This window comes from Oculina patagonica, chromosome 8 (assembly GCF_052425735.1).
Source record: "Oculina patagonica isolate OP01 chromosome 8, crgOcupat, whole genome shotgun sequence".
In the NCBI taxonomy this organism is placed as follows: domain Eukaryota; kingdom Metazoa; phylum Cnidaria; class Anthozoa; order Scleractinia; family Oculinidae; genus Oculina; species Oculina patagonica.
This window is the reverse complement of record NC_135765.1, coordinates 14,440,559-14,461,496: the sequence shown is the minus strand read 5'-3', so window position 1 is coordinate 14,461,496 and position 20,938 is coordinate 14,440,559. Positions and strand designations below refer to the sequence as shown.

Sequence of the window (20,938 nt, the reverse complement as noted above, 5' to 3'; positions counted from 1 at the left end):
CAAATTTTGAACGCTAACACAAGAATCGAGTGGCATATTTTTAACACACAAGTACAAGGAGGGTTTTTTTTATTCATCTTCAGTATATTTCATCTTCATCGGCCAAAGATGACTGTCATCTACCACATTTTAACCACTTCATTGTTGATGGCTTGTAAGTATACATAAACGAATTTTGTCAATATATAAGACATGTTAATCGAGATTAGTACATTAAAATGTACAGCAGCTTCATATATATTTTGTGCGAAACACACTTGCTTACTTATATTTAAATGCTAGTTTGAATCATTTGTTCTTACATATACAAGGCTGGAAAACTGCGCAATGTTTTGAAAAGCAATGGTTTCTCAAGCGTTTGCCATTGATTCCCTTTTTTTTTACATAGCAAGATTTTTGTCAAATTAATTTCTACTTGATGTTAAGATTCAGGCATTTGATTTTGATTGATGGTAAAAAGTAAATAAAATAAACAAATTAAACTAAGCAACTTCCTGTCTACTGACGTGGATGTTATACAAAATATTTAAATACCAAAATGTTCAAAATACCCATATCTTTTTTTTTGGTAATGCTTTTTTAAAAAGGTCGATCACAACGGGGGTAAATACCGTGTGGCATAAAGTTCTTCAAAGTTCTAGCTTTTGTTTGTTTTTGTTTTTTCGGGTACTTAAGGGATAACGACAGTATATTGATTCGGATAATAAAGAGTGACACTATTAGACAAGTAGACATCGTCCAAATCTTCATTAAGCGGCATAGTTGTTATCACTGATTTATGCCACAGCAACCAACTAAAACAGAATTGCTGGTTTTCACTGTCACGCAATCAAAAAATAAATTCGAAACCATTCAACTACAGTAGCTATGAATTTCAAATATTATAGATGATAAATAGATAAACACTTTCTCCAAGTTTCGGGTCTGTGCGGTGTACCGTTCGCGAGCTATTTTCCGAACCTTTCCACGCAAATATATAAAGCTAGTACGGAGCCGCCATAACTGTGTCCTGCCGAGGGACACAGTAATGGCCGCCGTGATGTCAGAGAAACCATCTGGAACTCAATTCTGTTTACAGCAGCGGCCATCCTTGGCTTAAGCGCTAGTACACTTTCACATAAACACATTTTATTATATCTAAAATGTTCATTCTGCACAAAATGGAAAGGAAAGGCCTTTTTTCAAACAAAACAGCTTTGTCACGGCACTCAGCTTGATGTCACTCACATACGACGGAGAACTCAAATATTCAAAATGCTCTGTTTTACACTGTAAAAACGAATGACACTATCGATCTGGAAATTTGCAAAAATATATATTTTTAGTTTATCTTTCGCCTAATGACAACGAAAATTTAGCAGGCCTAGTGAATTTTGATTTCAGAATTTCATGACGTAACATGAAAACCAAGAATAGGTTGCTATTGTACTAGAATAATAATTAATCAATTATTAACGTGCTTTGCAGTTGTATGTTGCGTTATTTTTACCTGTATTTCGATTACAGAGATCGGTGAAAAAACATTGTGTGTACTGCGTGCCGTTTACTGATTGTTTGCCATTTCTAAAATCCGAAATGGCCCAAACAAAAAGCGTCAAAATCCAAACTTGTGCCGCCTGATTAAGTAGCCTCAGTTGACCGAAAATGTTGTTTGGGATATTGGGCAAGAATTTGCCAAGGATGACATACTTATAATTTCTTCTTGCTTTCATTCCATTTTATTTTATTCCCTTGTCTTTCGATTTCTATCTTTTCTTTAAATTATTTTAATTAACTTTAGATTAGTTTATCTTAGCTTAGCTTAGCTTAGCTTAGCTTAGCCTAGCCTAGCTTAGCCTAACCGTCGCTTAGTTTAGTTTCGTTTAAATTTGTTTCTTAATTTTCTTTTTTTTTTTTTTTTAATTCGAACAAAAAGAGTAAATTTACATTACATTAGACAACTGCATTACAATTTCTAAATTTTTCCGTTAGTTATTCCCAGTAGCTTTTCATTAGTTTTCCTATCAAAAACCGTCATCAATAGAAAGCCGTTTTTGTCCTTTTAATTCCCCAGTTTAGCACACACCATATTAATGTTTATTTTCAGTGTTTAATGAAAGCTATAGCTTGAGTTTTGTTACTGAGCCAAACAAAACAACAATAGCGTCAACTGGATCAAACCCTATATTTACTTGGAAGTTGTCTCTCACTGAACAAGAAAAGTCAGGACAGCTTAAAGTTATGTTTGGTCGTTGGAATAAAGACCTTGATGTTGTCGTGGGCCACTACTTGATTATTCTTACTCGAGAAGTGTCTGGAAAGGAGGCTTTGTCGAATGGAAGTCAGTCCATCGTGAAACGTTTACACTGGACAGGAGATTTGACACTTGGCTACGTGGCCTTTACACTTTTCAATGTTCATCGTCATGATTCTGGGAATTATGGGATCAGGGTCCGTGTGGATCAGGATCACGCTCCAGAGACCGCACAGAGCTGGTTTTCACTCTCTGTAGAGGTAAATGTTTAAGTGTTACCACAATTATCTATTTCCTAAATAAGGCGCTTATATTACATGATTTTATAGGATATATAACTGTGAAATTCCTGTACCGAGCCTGTGCATAGCACGTGGAGTAAATAAAAAAAAAAGACAAAAAAAAAAAACGGCTCTGCTTGCTCTTCTAGGATCCACCAACTCTGCCGCCCAAGACGCAAGGTGAGACAGTTTGTTTTGTCTTTTTTTTATTTTTGGATAAACAAAACTGCATTAAAAAAGGGCCGATAAACTTGCTCTATATGAAACGAAATAAGCTTGATTGTCATACAATATGAGTTGAACTCTTAATCAAGTTTCACCAATCTTTTTAGTGAAACCCTCATGTGGGAAGATAAATTGCATGTTATTCTTGAACCCACAAAGAAGAGATATTTGCTTTTTAAAAATATTCATTTTCGCGAAGTATTCCCAATTTCTGATTATAAACTTTGAGAGCTGTGACGCGCGAACAAGCATCACAACTCCTTTTAAAATTCCTTAGAGAACTTTACTACATATTGTTTCAGATGGCTGAAATAATTTTACAAAGATAGTTATTGATGATTTAATTGTGATTTAGAACTTCAAAACAGTACTCTGGTTGTTGAAGAAGGTCGTGAATTGAACATCACATGCCGCAGCAGGATGGAAGCCAATTCATCCGTGTTATGGATCAAAGACAGCCTTCCTGTACAGAAGGGGAAAAGCAGGTTCCTTTACATAAGAAGTGTTAACAGATCACAGGCAGGAAACTACATCTGTGTGTCACTATCTTCCAATGGCAATCTTAGCTCACCCATCACTACCGTCGACGTGTTATGTGAGTTTCTTTTTGAAACATTTTTTTTTTGTAAATTAGCAACGGTTGCTTAAATAAGATCCTTGAGCTTCCCTCTTGAAAACCTCAAATTAAATATGACGCCTCCCTCATCTTCTCCACGACGCCCCACCCCCCTCCACCACACTCTCTTGAGGGTTTTTTTGAAAACGAGAGTTACTTTATGATGCTGAAACTTTCAGTAGCTATTTACTCATCCCCTGCAGAAATTGTATTATGTCAACTTAATCTCCACGGTTTTTGACGTCCCCATGGCAACGTAACAATTACAAGCACGTCTAGGCAAAAACCGTCATTTTTGACATATTTTTCCAGCCTTTTTTAAACAAAATTGTACGATTTATTCAATTTTACATTTCCTTAGCCTTTTGGCTTGTTTCTTTACCAATTTCGTTATTTTTTTTACTTTCTAAGAAAATAGTTAAATCCAAGGTGAGTATGGACGTGCAGCAATTAAAATTACTGAAAACAAGAATAATTGATGATTGTGGCGAATAGAATAATATAACAATAGAGTTGATGTTCGCGGGCGTAAATAAGTTTTTGGCCCGATTCAGGCTCATTTTACCCCAGGTCCGCAGGCGAGGGCTAAAATTAGCTCTGAGAAGGGCCAAAAAAATATTTACGCCCTAATTTTATAATCATTTCAGAGGGCATTTAGTTAAGAAATCAAAAACAGTAAGCGATATCTTGAACGCTGCAGACTTGCGAGTCGGCGTTTCTGATTGTAAATCAGGTTTAAAGTTTACAAAACTCGGCAGAAAACCGCAAAATTACTCAAAACAATCTTTGCTTGAAAAGGAAATTACAACATTCTATCGACAGCAAAGAAATAGTCGTCATTTAGAAGTGTTTAAATTAATTGTGCTGTTAACTTAACTGGCAGTTTGGAATATGCCTGAAATTCGACTGAGCGAGTTTCGTTCGATGGAGACAAACTTACATTTACTTCGCCGCCTGGATTCTTCATTAAGTTTCTAAATTCCTCTTCATCTAGCTGAGAAGACTGAGAATTTGCTTCCCCGTTCAGTAGGTTAACAATTTTGTCGTAATAAAGCTTAAAAACAGTTTGCAACTGTAGATGGAAGCGTCTCGACTTTAATTAAACAAAGCTTGAAGTGATGTCAGCTTTTGCCAGCCAGCAAGAAAAGGGCGCGAACAGTTGAATGGTTTTCAGTTCTGATTGGCTGGCTTCGTTATTTTCTTGTTTCTGATTGGTCCACGGCAGCGGGCTAAAATATATACGCCGCAATGCCTGATGAAAAAATTATTGCGGGCCCAAGAGAAAAATCTTGTCTCCAAGAGCGATAAGAATGCGAAAAATCAACAGTTTGTCACATTAGATCGAGGCTTCTGTCTTGCAGACATTACGTTTTGCAGACGTTGTTTTATAGGTGTTGCTTTTGAAAAGATCTGCTGTGATTGTATCATAGATAAGCTACGGCAAAGCAAATGATTCCAACAACGGTTATTCTCGAGAAATTCCTTATAACACTGACAACAAAGCGAGTTTGCCGACGGAGGAAAATCACATCTCAATTCACCCCGCGTGCTCGACTACACTTCGCAAAACTGTCAATCAAAAAACAACTCTGATTGGTTCGCGGCAATAGGAAACGATAAAAAACATTCGTGACTTAAGCGTGACGCGTTACTCGACCTGACTCGGAATAATGTTCTTTTGTCCAGTGATTTATCGACACTGTCTGAAACACTTCCCTCCCAGTACCTTCTCTTAACTGCATCGAGGCCCGCACTTTCTAACCTGTGGTTACCACTAGTAATATCTATATTTAGAATGGTTGCAAAACTTAAGACATATTTTAACCCTATTCAGACCGGGGGGCTTTTGAGGCCCCCCCGGTCTGAAAAGATCCAAAAAAGCCCGGTCTGAATAGGGTTTAAAATAAGTGCGTGTGCTTTTATTCGTTGGCCAAGGTTGTTAAAATCGCCGACAGAAAAGTGACGAAAGCTCGTTCCAGCTCTGAAGTTTGGAGTAGTCTCCATATTTGTCGATTTAAATTTATTCTCATAACCAAGAACAATTTGCTTTTAGATGCACCAAGTATACATTTCCCCACAAAGCGAGTGTCAGTGGAGTTGCTGCGAGGGAACTCTACGACGCTGAAGTGTGTAGCAGCTGCCAATCCTTCACCGACGTTTTCTTGGAATAAACACGGAGAAAAGATCAGTGACGGTTTTAACAGTACCTGGAACTCAACCACTTTGGCGGTTACTCCTGTAAATGATAACGACTTTACCAGTTATGCGTGCACAGCAAAGAACCGGGTTGGATGGGATTCGGTTACATTCATCTTACAAGATAAAGGCGAGTGAAAACTGGCTTTATTATCGGAAACCTTTGCCTTTTGCTATCCAATAAAACCCAGATCAGTGATATCAATATCTTGTGCACGTGTTAACCGTGAATAAGAAGACTGCCTGTTTCAAGATCGAATAGAAAAGTTATCATTTAAGAAGGCAGTGTGCCCCCGAGATGGTCCCGACCCCGAAATAATCCCCTTGACCAAGTGGTTAGGGCGCTGTACTTGACCCTGACTTGACTTACCCTGCCCCTAGCTGGATTTGTCTTCGGTTGTCCCGAATTCAACTTTTCCAAGCTTTTTAAATAGCCAACTTATCAGCCATTTACCAGTTGGGATTTTTCACAAGTTTTCTGTTCTGTTTACCGAATATTTGTTTATTTATTTACAGTGTCCGAGATAAGCAAAGCAGTACAGTGCAAAAGACATCAACACTTAAATAAAGTTTATTTTATTTTTTATCATAATATCAACCAGTGTATACTAATAACATGCTAATTTGCTGATTACAAGTACGAATAGAGTTACTAACCTATCAGAAAAAAGTGCAGCATTCAATCTGACTAATAACGTTTAATACACTCACATGCAGGATTTCAAGCTATTGACAGTACAGACGCCTCCACGCAGCTAAAAGGTAAGTGCATGATTTGCAGCAACCCTTTATACACCTAACACCTTACACGGTAAAATTCTGAAATAGAAGAGGTTTTAGTAATCTGCCAAACAACCCCTGTTGCTGATAGAATATGCTGCATTTTACTAAAAATACTTAAGAGCCATCATTATATTCTGTTAAAACATTAGAGATTATATATATGATAAATGCAAATGCGGCCTTACACTACTGAAGACCTGAAAAAAAATTTTCAGGCTCTGAGCGGGAGTCGAACCCACGACCTTTGCGTTGCCAGTGCAATGCTCTACCACTGAGCTATCAAAGCCACATGAGAGCGGTCGTATATGGGTAATCCCTTTATATGGTGGACATGATACTCGGCCCAAGTATATGTGAAATAAATGAATGTGTGTCCAGCAGTAGCAATGAAATATATATATGATAAATGCAAATGCGGCCTTACACTACTGAAGACCTGAAAAAAAAATTTTCAGGCTCTGAGCGGGAGTCGAACCCACGACCTTTGCGTTGCCAGTGCAATGCTCTACCACTGAGCTATCAAAGCCACATGAGAGCGGTCGTATATGGGTAATCCCTTTATATGGTGGACATGATACTCGGCCCAAGTATATGTGAAATAAATGAATGTGTGTCCAGCAGTAGCAATGAAATATATATATGATAAATGCAAATGCGGCCTTACACTACTGAAGACCTGAAAAAAAAATTTTCAGGCTCTGAGCGGGAGTCGAACCCACGACCTTTGCGTTGCCAGTGCAATGCTCTACCACTGAGCTATCAAAGCCACATGAGAGCGGTCGTATATGGGTAATCCCTTTATATGGTGGACATGATACTCGGCCCAAGTATATGTGAAATAAATGAATGTGTGTCCAGCAGTAGCAATGAAATATATATATGATAAATGCAAATGCGGCCTTACACTACTGAAGACCTGAAAAAAAATTTTCAGGCTCTGAGCGGGAGTCGAACCCACGAAATTTTTTTTCAGGTCTTCAGTAGTGTAAGGCCGCATTTGCATTTATCATATATATATTTCATTGCTACTGCTGGACACACATTCATTTATTTCACATATACTTGGGCCGAGTATCATGTCCACCATATAAAGGGATTACCCATATACGACCGCTCTCATGTGGCTTTGATAGCTCAGTGGTAGAGCATTGCACTGGCAACGCAAAGGTCGTGGGTTCGACTCCCGCTCAGAGCCTGAAAATTTTTTTTCAGGTCTTCAGTAGTGTAAGGCCGCATTTGCATTTATCATATATATATTTCATTGCTACTGCTGGACACACATTCATTTATTTCACATATACTTGGGCCGAGTATCATGTCCACCATATAAAGGGATTACCCATATACGACCGCTCTCATGTGGCTTTGATAGCTCAGTGGTAGAGCATTGCACTGGCAACGCAAAGGTCGTGGGTTCGACTCCCGCTCAGAGCCTGAAATTTTTTTTTCAGGTCTTCAGTAGTGTAAGGCCGCATTTGCATTTATCATATATATATTTCATTGCTACTGCTGGACACACATTCATTTATTTCACATATACTTGGGCCGAGTATCATGTCCACCATATAAAGGGATTACCCATATACGACCGCTCTCATGTGGCTTTGATAGCTCAGTGGTAGAGCATTGCACTGGCAACGCAAAGGTCGTGGGTTCGACTCCCGCTCAGAGCCTGAAAATTTTTTTTTTCAGGTCTTCAGTAGTGTAAGGCCGCATTTGCATTTATCATATATATATTTCATTGCTACTGCTGGACACACATTCATTTATTTCACATATACTTGGGCCGAGTATCATGTCCACCATATAAAGGGATTACCCATATACGACCGCTCTCATGTGGCTTTGATAGCTCAGTGGTAGAGCATTGCACTGGCAACGCAAAGGTCGTGGGTTCGACTCCCGCTCAGAGCCTGAAAATTTTTTTTCAGGTCTTCAGTAGTGTAAGGCCGCATTTGCATTTATCATATATATATTTCATTGCTACTGCTGGACACACATTCATTTATTTCACATATACTTGGGCCGAGTATCATGTCCACCATATAAAGGGATTACCCATATACGACCGCTCTCATGTGGCTTTGATAGCTCAGTGGTAGAGCATTGCACTGGCAACGCAAAGGTCGTGGGTTCGACTCCCGCTCAGAGCCTGAAAATTTTTTTTCAGGTCTTCAGTAGTGTAAGGCCGCATTTGCATTTATCATATATATATTTCATTGCTACTGCTGGACACACATTCATTTATTAGAGATTATGTTTTGACAACGGTATATTCTGGTTTCATGAGATCTGGAGTTTTACCAACTTCCCAGAGGCTTGAATTTACAACGTACCATGACTGCAATAGTGCGACTAAGTTTGTACATGTAACACGGACATGCTCATAATTTAGAATATCTATTTTTATCGAACTGGTTACCACTAACAATCACAAAAGAAAATATTTTAAATTTATGTTTAAGTTGACCTTAACCACCGTGTTTGCGAGCTGAGGGTAAAACTACCAACAAGAATACCTGTTTTATAAATAGATGACGAAGACACGACAGTTACCAAGTACCTGGCAATCACCGTGGCTTTGGTTGTAGCCGTGATTTTTGCTTTTTTAATACGACGATACCTAGCTAGGAGATCCAGAGGGCAGATAAACCGCTCTGAAAGTGAGTAACATCTAACATAACATGCTATAGATACAAGGAAGTCTTCATAAAAACGCTTGACTCTTGCATAATTCACTCAAGTTGTGACAAACCTGAACTTAAATTTACCGTTTCAGGTGGCGATGCCGACGAAAACAACACGTATGTATTTGTGAAATTAAGCTGTTGCTTTAAGTTTTCTTTTTCTACGTCTGCGACCATCATCACAATTATTTGCAACTATTCACCCTAGGACAAGTGCATGGAGTATTCACTCCCGGATCTGATCTCCGAGTTCTCCCGCAGTATTTTGTAAAATATTTCTTATTGCAATCAAAAATAAAGTAGACTGACAGAAATGTAGAATTAAACCTTAACTTGTTCATCATGTTCTCAACTTCTAATCTATCCATCGGCAAAAGGGTTAAAGCTGATTTCCAGTCCGTACTGCGCAGACTCGGGGTTTGTTTTCGTTGAAACGTTACACTTCGGTGACAGCATACATGAAGTTTTTTAGTCCGCCATTACAGTTCGTTTACTTCAAGAATTTCCGATGAGCTGAAACGTCGGTTTGAAATAGCGTCAAGGTTCCTCTACTCGTTATTTTTTGTTCTGCAAGGATATCTGGCGTTAATAATGAAGAAAAAGGTAAGTTTGTCGCGGAATTTTTAGTTTTGCTTGTAAACATTCCTTCGTGTTGGGCTCCGATAAACATTGCAGCCGAGATTGCGCAGTACGGACTGGAATTCATCTTTAATCAGTTAATGATCGTTCGATTTATTCAGAAAGTGTCAGAAATTGTAATTAACCAATCAACTAATCAATTACGTCACAATCCGTGCAACTGTAATATTCCAGAGTAAAAAGAGCATTAAAGTAGATCATCATCTTTAGTTTGTAGTTACAGTAATTGTAACAGAAAGTGACGGTCATTAACGAAAATGAAATAGGAAAAACACACTGAGCAATTTTAGTATTGATCAATTTTTCTCAGTCAGTCATGTTTATTTTATTTTAGCGAAGTCAGTTTTCTGGCATTGAACCCGTCATTCTCTGGCGATCCTGGATGGGAAATACCGCGAGCAAACCTGAATGTAGAGAAGGTGATTGGGCGCGGTGCCTTTGGCGTGGTATCACGTGGATTGGTACTGGACTTGCCAGAGAAGCCAGGGTGGACTGTAGTGGCAGTAAAGAGTCTTCAAGGTAATTTGTTACTTTTTGTAATTCCAGTATCTAAAAGTAAAGTATTGTTTCAGTCATTTGTGACGTATGGTGGTGGCTTGTAATGGTTCACTTCACCACTAGTTTGAGGTAACACTTTTCGTACAAATTTATATAAATAAGTTCAGGTCGCTCTAACGTCAAAATGTGTTGGCATGGCAACGTTAAAAGGGGTCAAAGATACCTATTTTCTCTTCTAAGGCTAACAACTTAAAAAATACTCCGTGAAAGTTTTCATTTTTGATGTATTTTTGTCTCACCGGCAAGGGAAACATTTTTGTAATCTGTGCATAAGGTTCCGAGCTGTGTTTTTAAGAAAAAAAGTTTTTTTCTTAATATATTTTCATTTTTCTAAACTCTACCAACAACTTTTTTTTAAAAAATGGTAATAATGTTTGTTTTTTCAGTTAAACAAAATATATCAAAAATGAACACTTTCACCGAGTAGTCATTATTACCTCCGAAACGTCGAAAATAAGATGTCTTTCATCACATTTGATGTTGCCATGACAACGAATTTTGACGTCATAGCAACCTCAATTTGTTAATTTGTAATGCCTATACAAATCAGTACCAAAAGATTTTCTTCAACATTACTGCCTGGTAATGCTGTGATAAAATGTCAAAGACCGAATACCTAAACCATTAGGAGCCACCTTAAAGTAAGAAAACCCCATTTGTAGAAAATATAATATTAATCAACTTCACTTGTAGAAAACGTAATACTTATAAATACTTGATAATGAATAGCATTTATGTATCTTCTTTAAAATGCAGCCGCTGCCGGGCTGATGTGATGCGATGCGACGTGATGCGATGCGATGTGATTTGCTGCAAAAAAAATTCAGAGCTCCAGATGCAATTATAAAACGTTCTTGAGTTTGGTTGAGAGTTCAAACGGCTTTTCCATATAGTGGACGAATTTGTTAATTAAACAACGTGATCTAAAAATAATCGAATTCAACTCCTGAGATACTTCATCTGCTTCAACTTCGCGTCTAATCACGAGCTAGTCAGCCTCTTGCCTGTTGAGATTTGTTTAACACGTTTCTGCTTAATTTAATTTGAGCGAACTACAAAAGTAGCTGGTGTTACCTTCTTTAACACGTAAGATTGTCTTTTCAAGTAATTGTGGTTTCTTTGTATTGAACAGAGGACGCCTCGGAAAGGGAGAAGCGAGATCTGCTGTCAGAGATGTCACTCCTCAAACATCTTGACCCTCACCCTCATGTTATATGCCTTTATGGCTGTGTTACTACCGAAGGTGAGCTTAGGGTGGTTTAATGCATATAATAAGTCTGCATACCAGCGTTGTGGCCCATTAGGCCGGTGCTTATCGCAGTTTCCGTAGCATACTCAGGAGTATTTGTACTCCCCTCTGGTTGGGATGTTAGTCTATCGCAGGGTTACCCCCCAGCATTAAACTACCCATTTATACACCGGCGTGAAGGGAGGCACTGTAAGAGTTGAGTGTCGTGCACAAAACCACAAGGCAATGCCCCGGCAATCGCTCGAACCCGGACCGGTCGATTCGGAGTCCCGCACTGTAACCAATAAACTATTAAGCCACTGCGCCTTAATTATTTAAAGCTGTGACTATTGCCTCTTTCACTTTCCATAACAGCCAAGTAGACACAAGAGACAAATTGCGTTTGAACTTTGTTTCATAAATTTCTTTCCTCAGCAATCCATTTCTATTTTGTATAATTCTTATATTCTCTAGTATTTCTTAAAAAATATTTAAAATTGTATTCGAATTTATTAAACAAAAGAGTTTGCCAAAAGCGCTAACCAAAATTGTCAATTAACTTTTTTGTCAGCACGGCCCTTGGTAGTGGTCGAATACGCTCAGTATGGTGACGTGCTTGGATACCTGAGGAAGAGCCGAGGTTTCCATGATAACTACTACAGTGATCCATCAGTACAACCTCGCACCACTCTTACTTCTGAACAGCTGCTTAAGTTCGCCTGGGAGATCAGCGATGGTATGGATTATTTGTCCAAGAAAAAGGTAATAAATTGACTTTTGATTGTAGTTTTACGCCAGGATGGTAATGTCTTCTTAACGTTAACGAAGGTGTTCACTTCTTTTAACCCTATTCAGACCGGGCTTTTTTGGACCTTCTCTGACCGGGGGGGGGGGGGTGACAACTGCGACTGACCGGACGGATGCACAGTCAAAATTTTCACACGTTTGGTCTAACATTACAATGGGCGTCAAAATTATCCCGTGGGGCCGTGGGAAAGAGTTGTCCCGCTGGAGCGGTCACAATGTTTGATTTCCAACTGTGCCGTAGTCTAAAAGACGAGAACAAGGTGCTCGGGAAAACTGAAAGTTCCAGTAGTGATGCATAAATCGTTCGAATTGGAGCGGAAAGGATACAGTTTTTTTCCAAGCCGACCAGACGAGGAGAAAAATGAACTTTTCTTCTTTACGTCGGTGGGGGAAAATCAAGCCGCGGAATCGAACTATTTTTTACTTTTTTTTTTAATTTAATTTTTATTGATAAACATACATATACAGGTACATTACAACACAATGCAATAAACCAAACAATTACAATTTGACGAATGTAAAGGTTATACACTTAAGGTATGATAGAGAAATAATAGTAATAAAAAATAGTAGATGACAATGGCGATGTAAAAGTGACCTGAGAAGGAGTATGGATACGTGTACAGTTTTTAATCTAAGTTTTCTAGTATGTACTTAGTTAAAATTCTACTTACAAAATCTGTGATGAGAAGAGAATTATTATGCAACTTATTTGTATAAATAAAATAACGGGCATAAAGCAAGATGAAATTAATTTTTTTTCATTAGCTTCTTATTTGCAAGATTGGAAGAAACCCCAAATAAATATTCTTGGTCTGATGGCATAAAGGTAGACTGATTACAGTTATTAAACCATTGTACCACTTTTGACAAGAAGTCTTTAGTAAAATGACAATCTGAAAAGGTGTGTTCTATCGAATCTTGTTCTCCACAATATAAGCACTCGCTGTCGTCTTTAATACCGAATTTACAGAGTTCTTTTTTAGTTACAACAACTCGATGCAGAAATTTGAATTGGAATTCCCTCAGCTTGTTTTCTTTGGAAACCTGTTTAATGGATCTGAAAATTCTATCCCATTGTTCTGTAATTATTGGCAAGGATTTGCTCCATTTCGTCGGTCCGGTATGTGAACAATTATGAGCTTTCGTATTTAATAACCTGTAAAAATCCTTTACTTTGGCTGTTTCAAGATTAACCTTAGTTGAATCATCAAGTTCGATAATTAAGTGGTTTTCCAAAAAGATATTTTTAGGAAAAGATTGTAAATAATTGTTCCTTGTCCTAGACAGCAAACTACTCGGGATTGCACTTGTAACTTGATAGTAATTTAAGAAGTTAGTTTTACATTTGTATTTCGTTTTAAATGCTTTAAATGAGAGCAGCTGGCCTTGTTCATCTAACAGGTCACTAATGGAGATAATCCCTTTAGAAAACCATTCTTTGATGAAAAACGGTTTGCCGTCTATTAGTATTTATCGGTTGTTAAATAAAGCCATTTGCCCCAGATCATAATTATAAAGAGTTTTGAGCTCATCGAAGAAAAATAGCATGTCCTTATAGAAAGTTGGTAATTTTGAGTTTAAGAAAGACACATCATAATTACAACGTAATAGAAAGTTCAGTCCGCCTAGCTTTTTCAAGAAAAAGTCGGGTACAGATTTCCAGTTCAAGTTTCCTTGTTTCAAAAGACGTGGAATCCATGCCAACCGCATTGCCTTTATCATTAAATCGAGATCGGGCATGCGAATTCCACCTTTATCATAATCTTGATATAAGCTTTCTCTTTTAATTTTATCTCTTTTTTTGTTCCAAAGGAAACTGAAGAGTTTCCTTTTAACAGTTTGGGTGGTATCCTTGGGCACACTGGTGTTAGATGCCGAGTATAAAATTTGCGACAATCCAAGACATTTTATGATCAAAACTTTCCCAAATAAAGTAAGACTTCTTGAACTCCACATATCTAAATGAGTCTGAAGTTTTTGAACTTTTAAGTTGAAATTGTAGTAATCGTTAGTCTTTTCGCCATAAGAAAAGTATATTCCCAGGATTTTGACTGGATCTCGAGGCCATGACAGCTGTAACGGCGTCGTTTTGTTGTTGCGCCATTTGCCCAGCCACAGTGCTTTGGTCTTTTTGACATTAAGTTTTAAACCGGAAATAGAGCCGAATTCATTAACTAAACAAAGGGCTTTCTCAACAGAAGTCATATCTGCGCAAAAGAGATTGGTGTCATCTGCAAATTGGTTCACTTTCATTTCGTTGCCGTAAATATTTATTCCTTTAATTTAACAAGCTTACTTTGACGAATTTTACTAGATAAAATTTCTGCGCTTAAAATAAAAAGATATGGTGATAGGGGACAGCCTTGTCTTACTCCCCTTGTTGGCTTGAACCAATTTGTCGCAAACCCGTTGTTTAGAACTGCATTTTCAACATTAGTGTAAAAGACACTAGTCCACCGCTTTACACTTTCACCAAAATTAAAGAGATTTAACACGCTTTTAATGAACGGCCATTCCAATGTGTCAAATGCTTTTTTAAAGTCGACAGATACCAGGACACCCGTTAATTCTTCCGTTTTAGTGTATTCCATAACATCACTTATGAGTCTCAAATTTTCACCTATATATCGCCCCTTCATGAAGCCTGTCTGATCTGGGTGTATCAGTTTTGGAAGAATTGTCTCAATCCGTCTAGCAAGAGCTTTAGATGCAATTTTGTAATCAGTATTTAACAGAGTAATTGGTCTCCAGTTCTGAAGTTCGACTAGATCGGAATCATCCTTGGGAATTAAAGTGATTACTCCACGGCGTTGTGAAATAGACAGTTCCCCAACTTCAAAAGCTGCGTTTAAACTGTCCAAAAAGTGGCCTCCGGAATCGAACTATAGTTGGCGAGAAAACGGCCTCGCGGCACGGCTCGTTCGAAATCGCTCTGTCCAGCCTTGACTTCGTCTTATGAAGGCTACGACAAAAACCGCAAAAACCCCCAAAAACGATGAAAAAGCCCAAAAGGACAACAGAAATCAAGAAAGGTGAGTACATTTTCTTTATTTTGTTGAAAAGAAAGTAAATTTTTATTACGTCGCGCGCTTTTTTTTCATGTTACTTTGCACTCCATACAAAGTCTTATAGAGCGCTCAAATCTCCAACGGCCTAAATTGTAACACAACACCGCGCACTTCAAGTGGTCACGTCACTCGATACACTAACATAAATCACTCATACGCTCACATAAATCATTCATACGCTCACATAAATCATTCATACGCTCACATAAATCATTCATACGCTCACATAAATCATTTATTCGATCGATTTCTCGAATTGTGAGTTTGGGACGCTAGTGATTTAAGTTGATTTTTATTAACAGAAACACGCAAAATTACAAATTTGGGAAAACATGCCTGTCAAACTGCCGTTTCCATGGTGATGTCAAATTTATGACACATCATCCAACCCTACCACATTATTGCCAGATAAATTTTAGGAAAACTCAGAAAGTTTGGCAGTGTCAGTAGTTAAATCTTAAAAAAGTTATGAGTTCCAAGTCAGCGCGGACCTCAAAAGGCCCCCCCCCCCCCCCGGTCTGAATAGGGTTAAGGACTTTTCGTTCTACTTCTTTTGTTAAGTCTGTTAATTATAAGGCGTTTTCTGTTACATTCTGTTTCTCTAATGAATTTGTGTAACGAAATAATTCTTGCTGTAAGATAAATTGAATACTGACTGATAATATAATTGAGCTATGTTTGCTTGGTATTCAGATCATTCATCGCGACTTGGCCGCCAGGAATGTTTTGGTCGGTGACGAAGAAGTGTGCAAGATCACAGACTTTGGAATGGCCAGGGATGTGCAGGAAGAAGACATCTATGTGCGAACCCAAGAGGTAACGTGTATTAAGAATCAATCTACTAGTTTACACGTATTTCACTTGAACGAAACATCTTGTAAAGAACTAGCAAGTTTTTTCAAGTATGTCAATCGTAATCTGTTTTAATCTTCGTCAGTTGAAGCCATGCTTGGTTATTTTTGCTTTTAATTACTCCTTTGTTGTTTTTCTATGTTACACAACTATCGTTTTGAAGTTTCCTTCAATTTGAAAGTAATCAGAAAAACTTCTTTAAATATCGTGACCCCCATTGCTCCTTTAAGGGGTCTAAACGTCAATCAAACCAGGTTAAAAGACGTTTTTCTTTATTTTACGTGACTAAATCAGTCGCCTCCAAAAATAAATAAATAAAACTTTTCTTTGACTACTTTCTTTTAACAATATTCAGTATGAAAAGTAATGAGGTAATCTTATTTCAGGGGCGTATTCCAATTAAATGGACGGCGCCTGAGGCTTTGTTTGGTAGTGGCGCATACACAACTGCCAGTGATGTGTAAGTGTTTCTTTCCTTTTGTTATGTACGACATCATGCACGTATGTCAGCCTAGCTAAGAATTAGAATTAAGAATTAGAATTAAATTACGTATGTACCGAAATGTGCAAAAATAATTGTTTCTGAAGTTCAACAAGGAAAACTCTCTGACTATCGAAATTTTTCTTTACTTAAAAATAGAATACAATTGTTACTGAAGTAGCCATTGTGTTAAGCAAAAAAGTCAAAAATCCTTTCAAGTATTTCTCAGCTTGCATTCAACAAAACGAAATCCAATACTTGTGTTCATTCATATTTATTAAAGTATGATTTGATTCTTTCAAGGTGGAGCTTTGGTGTGGTGATGTATGAAATCTTCACTGTAGGTATGCTAGACTAATTATTTGATGAAAATAGATTCCTTAATCAAAGACTGAAAAACTCACGATAGTGCTACAATATGACATCAGCCGAAACAATACATATGTAGATGCAACGCCACGTAACAATGAAACCTGACTTGGTGAACTCTTCTTGGATACAATGGTATACCTCCCCCCCCCCCCCCCCCCCCCCCCCCCCCCCTTTTCCCCTTTTTTTTTTTTTTTTTCCCCCCCCCCCCCCCCCCAACCCCCACCAAGAAAATCTACGGTACTTGCTAGAAACAGGAGAAAAATAAAGTGCACAAAGCTCAGCCGAACAGCGGGAAAAAGTTTAATGGTTTGTGTGGTTCGAGGCGTTGCGACAGCCAAGTTCCAATGCAAAGTCAAGGAACTACCGATTTCACTGAAACCTGTAATAGTTAGAGCATACTTTTCGCCTGACCGTGAATATCAAGCAGCCCTCAGCTGTGACTGATAGCACAAACTTGCGAAGGCCTTAAAAATTCTTATAACTGCAATTTGCAAATTTCAACAACTGCGGCTGAAAGAAACAAACTAAATGTACTCTGTCTGGTGGTAACCGGTTTAACCGACTTACTCCTTCTGTCCACGTGCTAAACAAACTGATTACTTATCCCTGATACAGGTGGTGACCCGTTCCCTGGCGTGTACATGAGAGAGATCCCCACCTTGTTAAAGAACGGCTACCGCATGTCTCGCCCAAAATTTGTCAACCAAAAACTGTAAGTAAATGTGTCTCTCATTATTGTTGTTCCCTATTTAGTGCTACCTTCTTTAAATTAAGATATTACTTCTTAATTCCACTCTTTTGGAAAGTCCCCACCAGTAAACCAATGCAACCTTATCCTACCCTTATCCCGGAGATCATCATCACGGCGGATACAATCGAGGCGGCGAGAACGACACGACGGCGAGAACGATGACTAAGGCGACGACGACGACGACGACGACGACGACGACGACGACGACGACGACGACGACGACGACGACGACGACGACGACGACGACGACGACGACGGCGACGACGACGATGATGACGACGACGACAACGACGATGATGACGACGACGACAACGACGATGATGATGATGAATGAAATGATCCAAATAGCTCCCATTGGTTTTAATCTTCAACATTCTCATTTAAAATAGGTACGAAATGATGACGGAATGCTGGAAGGACAATCCATCTGAAAGGCCAAGCTTTGAATGTTTGCGCTCCATGTTACAAAGCATGATCAGGGACAAAGAACAGGTGGGAATTAAAAAATCAACAAGTAACTTGGAATAGGTATGAGGGTGATATTAATCAGTCAGTGACACGAGCTGCTAGAAAAATCCACTCATCTACAGTAACCGTTCGGGTAGGAATCGAAGTTTGGTTTTGGTGAAAAACGTGTTGACGGCCTTGCTTTCTAGGCTTTTCGAAGTCACGTGAAGGACTAGCACTGTTAACAAATAGGAATAAAGAGGGTAAATTCTAGCTTTCGTAAATTTGTCGTGAATTCGCGGCAGTTACTTTGGTAGCTCTTGTCAATTTTGTCGGCTTTGTTGTTAAAGAAATGCAAGACGAAATTATTTAAAGAGAGAAAAAAATAAAATTTAATGGTGAGCATTTCCTCCTTAGCGCCTTATTATCTACTGCCAGTAGCAAAAGTCTATCCACAGTCAGCTTCATAGCACTATTAGCTAATTTATCTCAAGACCACTGTTTGGCTTTTTGTTGGTTTCTTGCCTTCTTTAAAGTCAGTTCTGTCAACAAGAAAACGTGAAACAATAGCCGACACAGCATTTCTTGTAAACATGGAGGGGGCGGGGAGGATAAATCGTGTAGGAAAAGAAGTGGGACTGCCAGTATTCGTTCGTGCTTTTCTCTTCTCTATTAAAGATTGCGCCTGTTATGAATTTGCATGCTACGGAATACCATTGGAGTCTAGCATCACGCGTAGTGCGTGTCAAAAAGAAGGCAGATCTATTTTTTTTTTTTAAGAATTTTTTTTTCTATTATTTGTGTTGCTTAGGAATATGTCAACCTGAAGGAGTTGTTCTATGAAAATGTTCTGCCCAGCGGCTGCTCAGGAGAATAGATGCCATGGAAATGTCAGATACTGTTACAATATTTAAGGAGGAAATGGATTTCCTGCTTAAGTTAAAGGAATATCTATATATTACAAAAACGAATGAAGAAGGTTTATCGCATTAAATGCAAGCCTAAGGCCATCCCAATAAAATGTTTCGTTTCCCATCGCCCCGTCTCTTGCGATGGATAGTGGGTCGGTCGGTCGGGCAAAAAAAAAAGAATGAACACTTTAAGGGGTCTGGGTTCATTTAAGAAGGCAGGAGATGCAGAACCGAAAGATTTTGTTTCAGTCGATCTCGCCGAGAATGTTAGAACAATCGTTAATGTCCTTTGCACCAAACAGATTTTGAAAAACTTAGTATCGATGTTAAAACAAGATCGTGTGCTTGTAAATTAAAGTACTTGCCTCTTTGACCAGTGAATCTGGATACTTTTTTTACATTTCGAAAAGAAATGGGTCGGTCAGACGATGGGAAACGAAACATTTTATTGGGATGGCCTAAGGCAATTAATGATTTTTCTCGCTTTTGCATGTCAAAATTATCGTCACGATGTGCTCCACGAAAAAGAGGGCCTTGGTAATTCCGTTCGTCGAGTTAAAAAATTAGAATTTTTAACGCAATGCATTTTAATATTAAAAAGAATTCCTATTATCATATACTTTTAGATTTAACTGTATGATTATTGTTATCTTTTGCCGGCCGAAGTTGTTTTAACTTATATCCGGAAGGGCTTATAAGCGGAATTAAAAAAAAAACGTTTAAACAAGCCACGGGAGTGTTAATCGAAATACCTTTTTTAAGTTAAAAACGCATACTAAAGCAACATTAAGCCCTGTTCAGTACTGTCGTTTAGCCGGCAGAGGGGGGGCTTATATCCGGGAGGGCTTATAATCGGATGTATTTTTTGTTTTCAGATAGATGGGCCTATAACCGGGGGGAGGAAAGGGGCTTATAAGCGGGAGGGCTTATAACCGGCTGGTACTACCGCTTAAACATATTTGCACCTTTTTTCGCTATCAGTTTTTTCTTCAAAGGCAATTATTAGCACTAATAGCATTTGTTGCAATTAAATTAAATGTGGCATTGTATTATTTATGTCGTCATTCAAACGGAGTGGTGGGCTGGAAAAGGACTTTACATATCATAAGTTCTCAAATCTGCATTTCAACAGGTGATATGTAGTGCGGGGGTTCTATGTATAAAAGTTTACCAAGACCACTGAATAAAAACACTAAAGACTAGCTTGTACAGGTTAAGTCATTTATCTGAAGTAAAATGTTCGCAAATACAGCAGTAAAGTGATAGCTTTGTGTTGAAGCATAAAATTAAACAATACACGGAGATGAAAATATTTCATGTTCTCACTGATATTTGTGATTATTTTATTGGAGATTGGGTTTCACCTGGAACTAAACCACTCGTAGACTCCATCCGGGAACCGAGGAGCGTATTTTTCTTATGCCACTCTTGTGACAGCCGTATCGTTCGGTGACGTCACGTTTCCCGCCGTTTTCCACTAAGTCGAATGAATTTGGTTCTTGCGTAAAGGAACCCTTACACGATTTCAAAATTTTTAGAAGGAATTCTTCGTACTTAACAAAATGAGCCTGTTCTAAAATAGTTTATCAATTTCTTTGTGAGTTCCTGGTAACACTAACTTAAGGTGATTTTTACTGCGGAGTCCGCATTTGAAGTAAAAAGTGTGAAGTTTATCATCCAAAAATGTCACGCTAATCAATAATTATTTGATTTTCTCCATAGCTTTTTGTGTGATTGAATCAACCGTTTCGTGCGTTTTCTCCATATTTTTAAATATGAAAAAAAAACTCGGTAAATTCC

At 38.3% G+C, this 20,938-nt stretch overlaps 1 protein-coding gene across 1 annotated transcript; it reads left to right on the top strand.

The window, feature by feature from the left end:
* LOC144664167 (fibroblast growth factor receptor 4-like) lies at positions 1–20,540 on the top strand. Its single transcript, XM_078525278.1, has 17 exons — positions 1–154; positions 2,087–2,493; positions 2,664–2,694; positions 3,095–3,334; positions 5,409–5,681; positions 6,269–6,313; positions 8,869–8,997; positions 9,114–9,138; positions 9,995–10,179; positions 11,351–11,461; positions 12,018–12,208; positions 16,018–16,140; positions 16,563–16,636; positions 16,961–17,001; positions 17,645–17,741; positions 18,170–18,272; positions 19,039–20,540. Exons 1-17 carry the CDS (start codon positions 109–111, stop codon positions 19,102–19,104), a joined length of 2,187 nt encoding a protein of 728 aa, XP_078381404.1. The 5' UTR covers positions 1–108; the 3' UTR covers positions 19,105–20,540.
* Positions 20,541–20,938: the final 398 nt, after the last annotated feature.

Excerpts from the sequence above, each read along its gene's own strand:
- LOC144664167 (XM_078525278.1), top strand. The coding sequence starts at position 109 with ATGACTGTCATCTACCACATTTTAACCACTTCATTGTTGATGGCTT. Across the intron at positions 3,335-5,408 it reads CACTACCGTCGACGTGTTAT|ATGCACCAAGTATACATTTC; the intron begins GTGAGTTTCTTT and ends ATTTGCTTTTAG. Across the intron at positions 18,273-19,038 it reads TGATCAGGGACAAAGAACAG|GAATATGTCAACCTGAAGGA; the intron begins GTGGGAATTAAA and ends TGTGTTGCTTAG.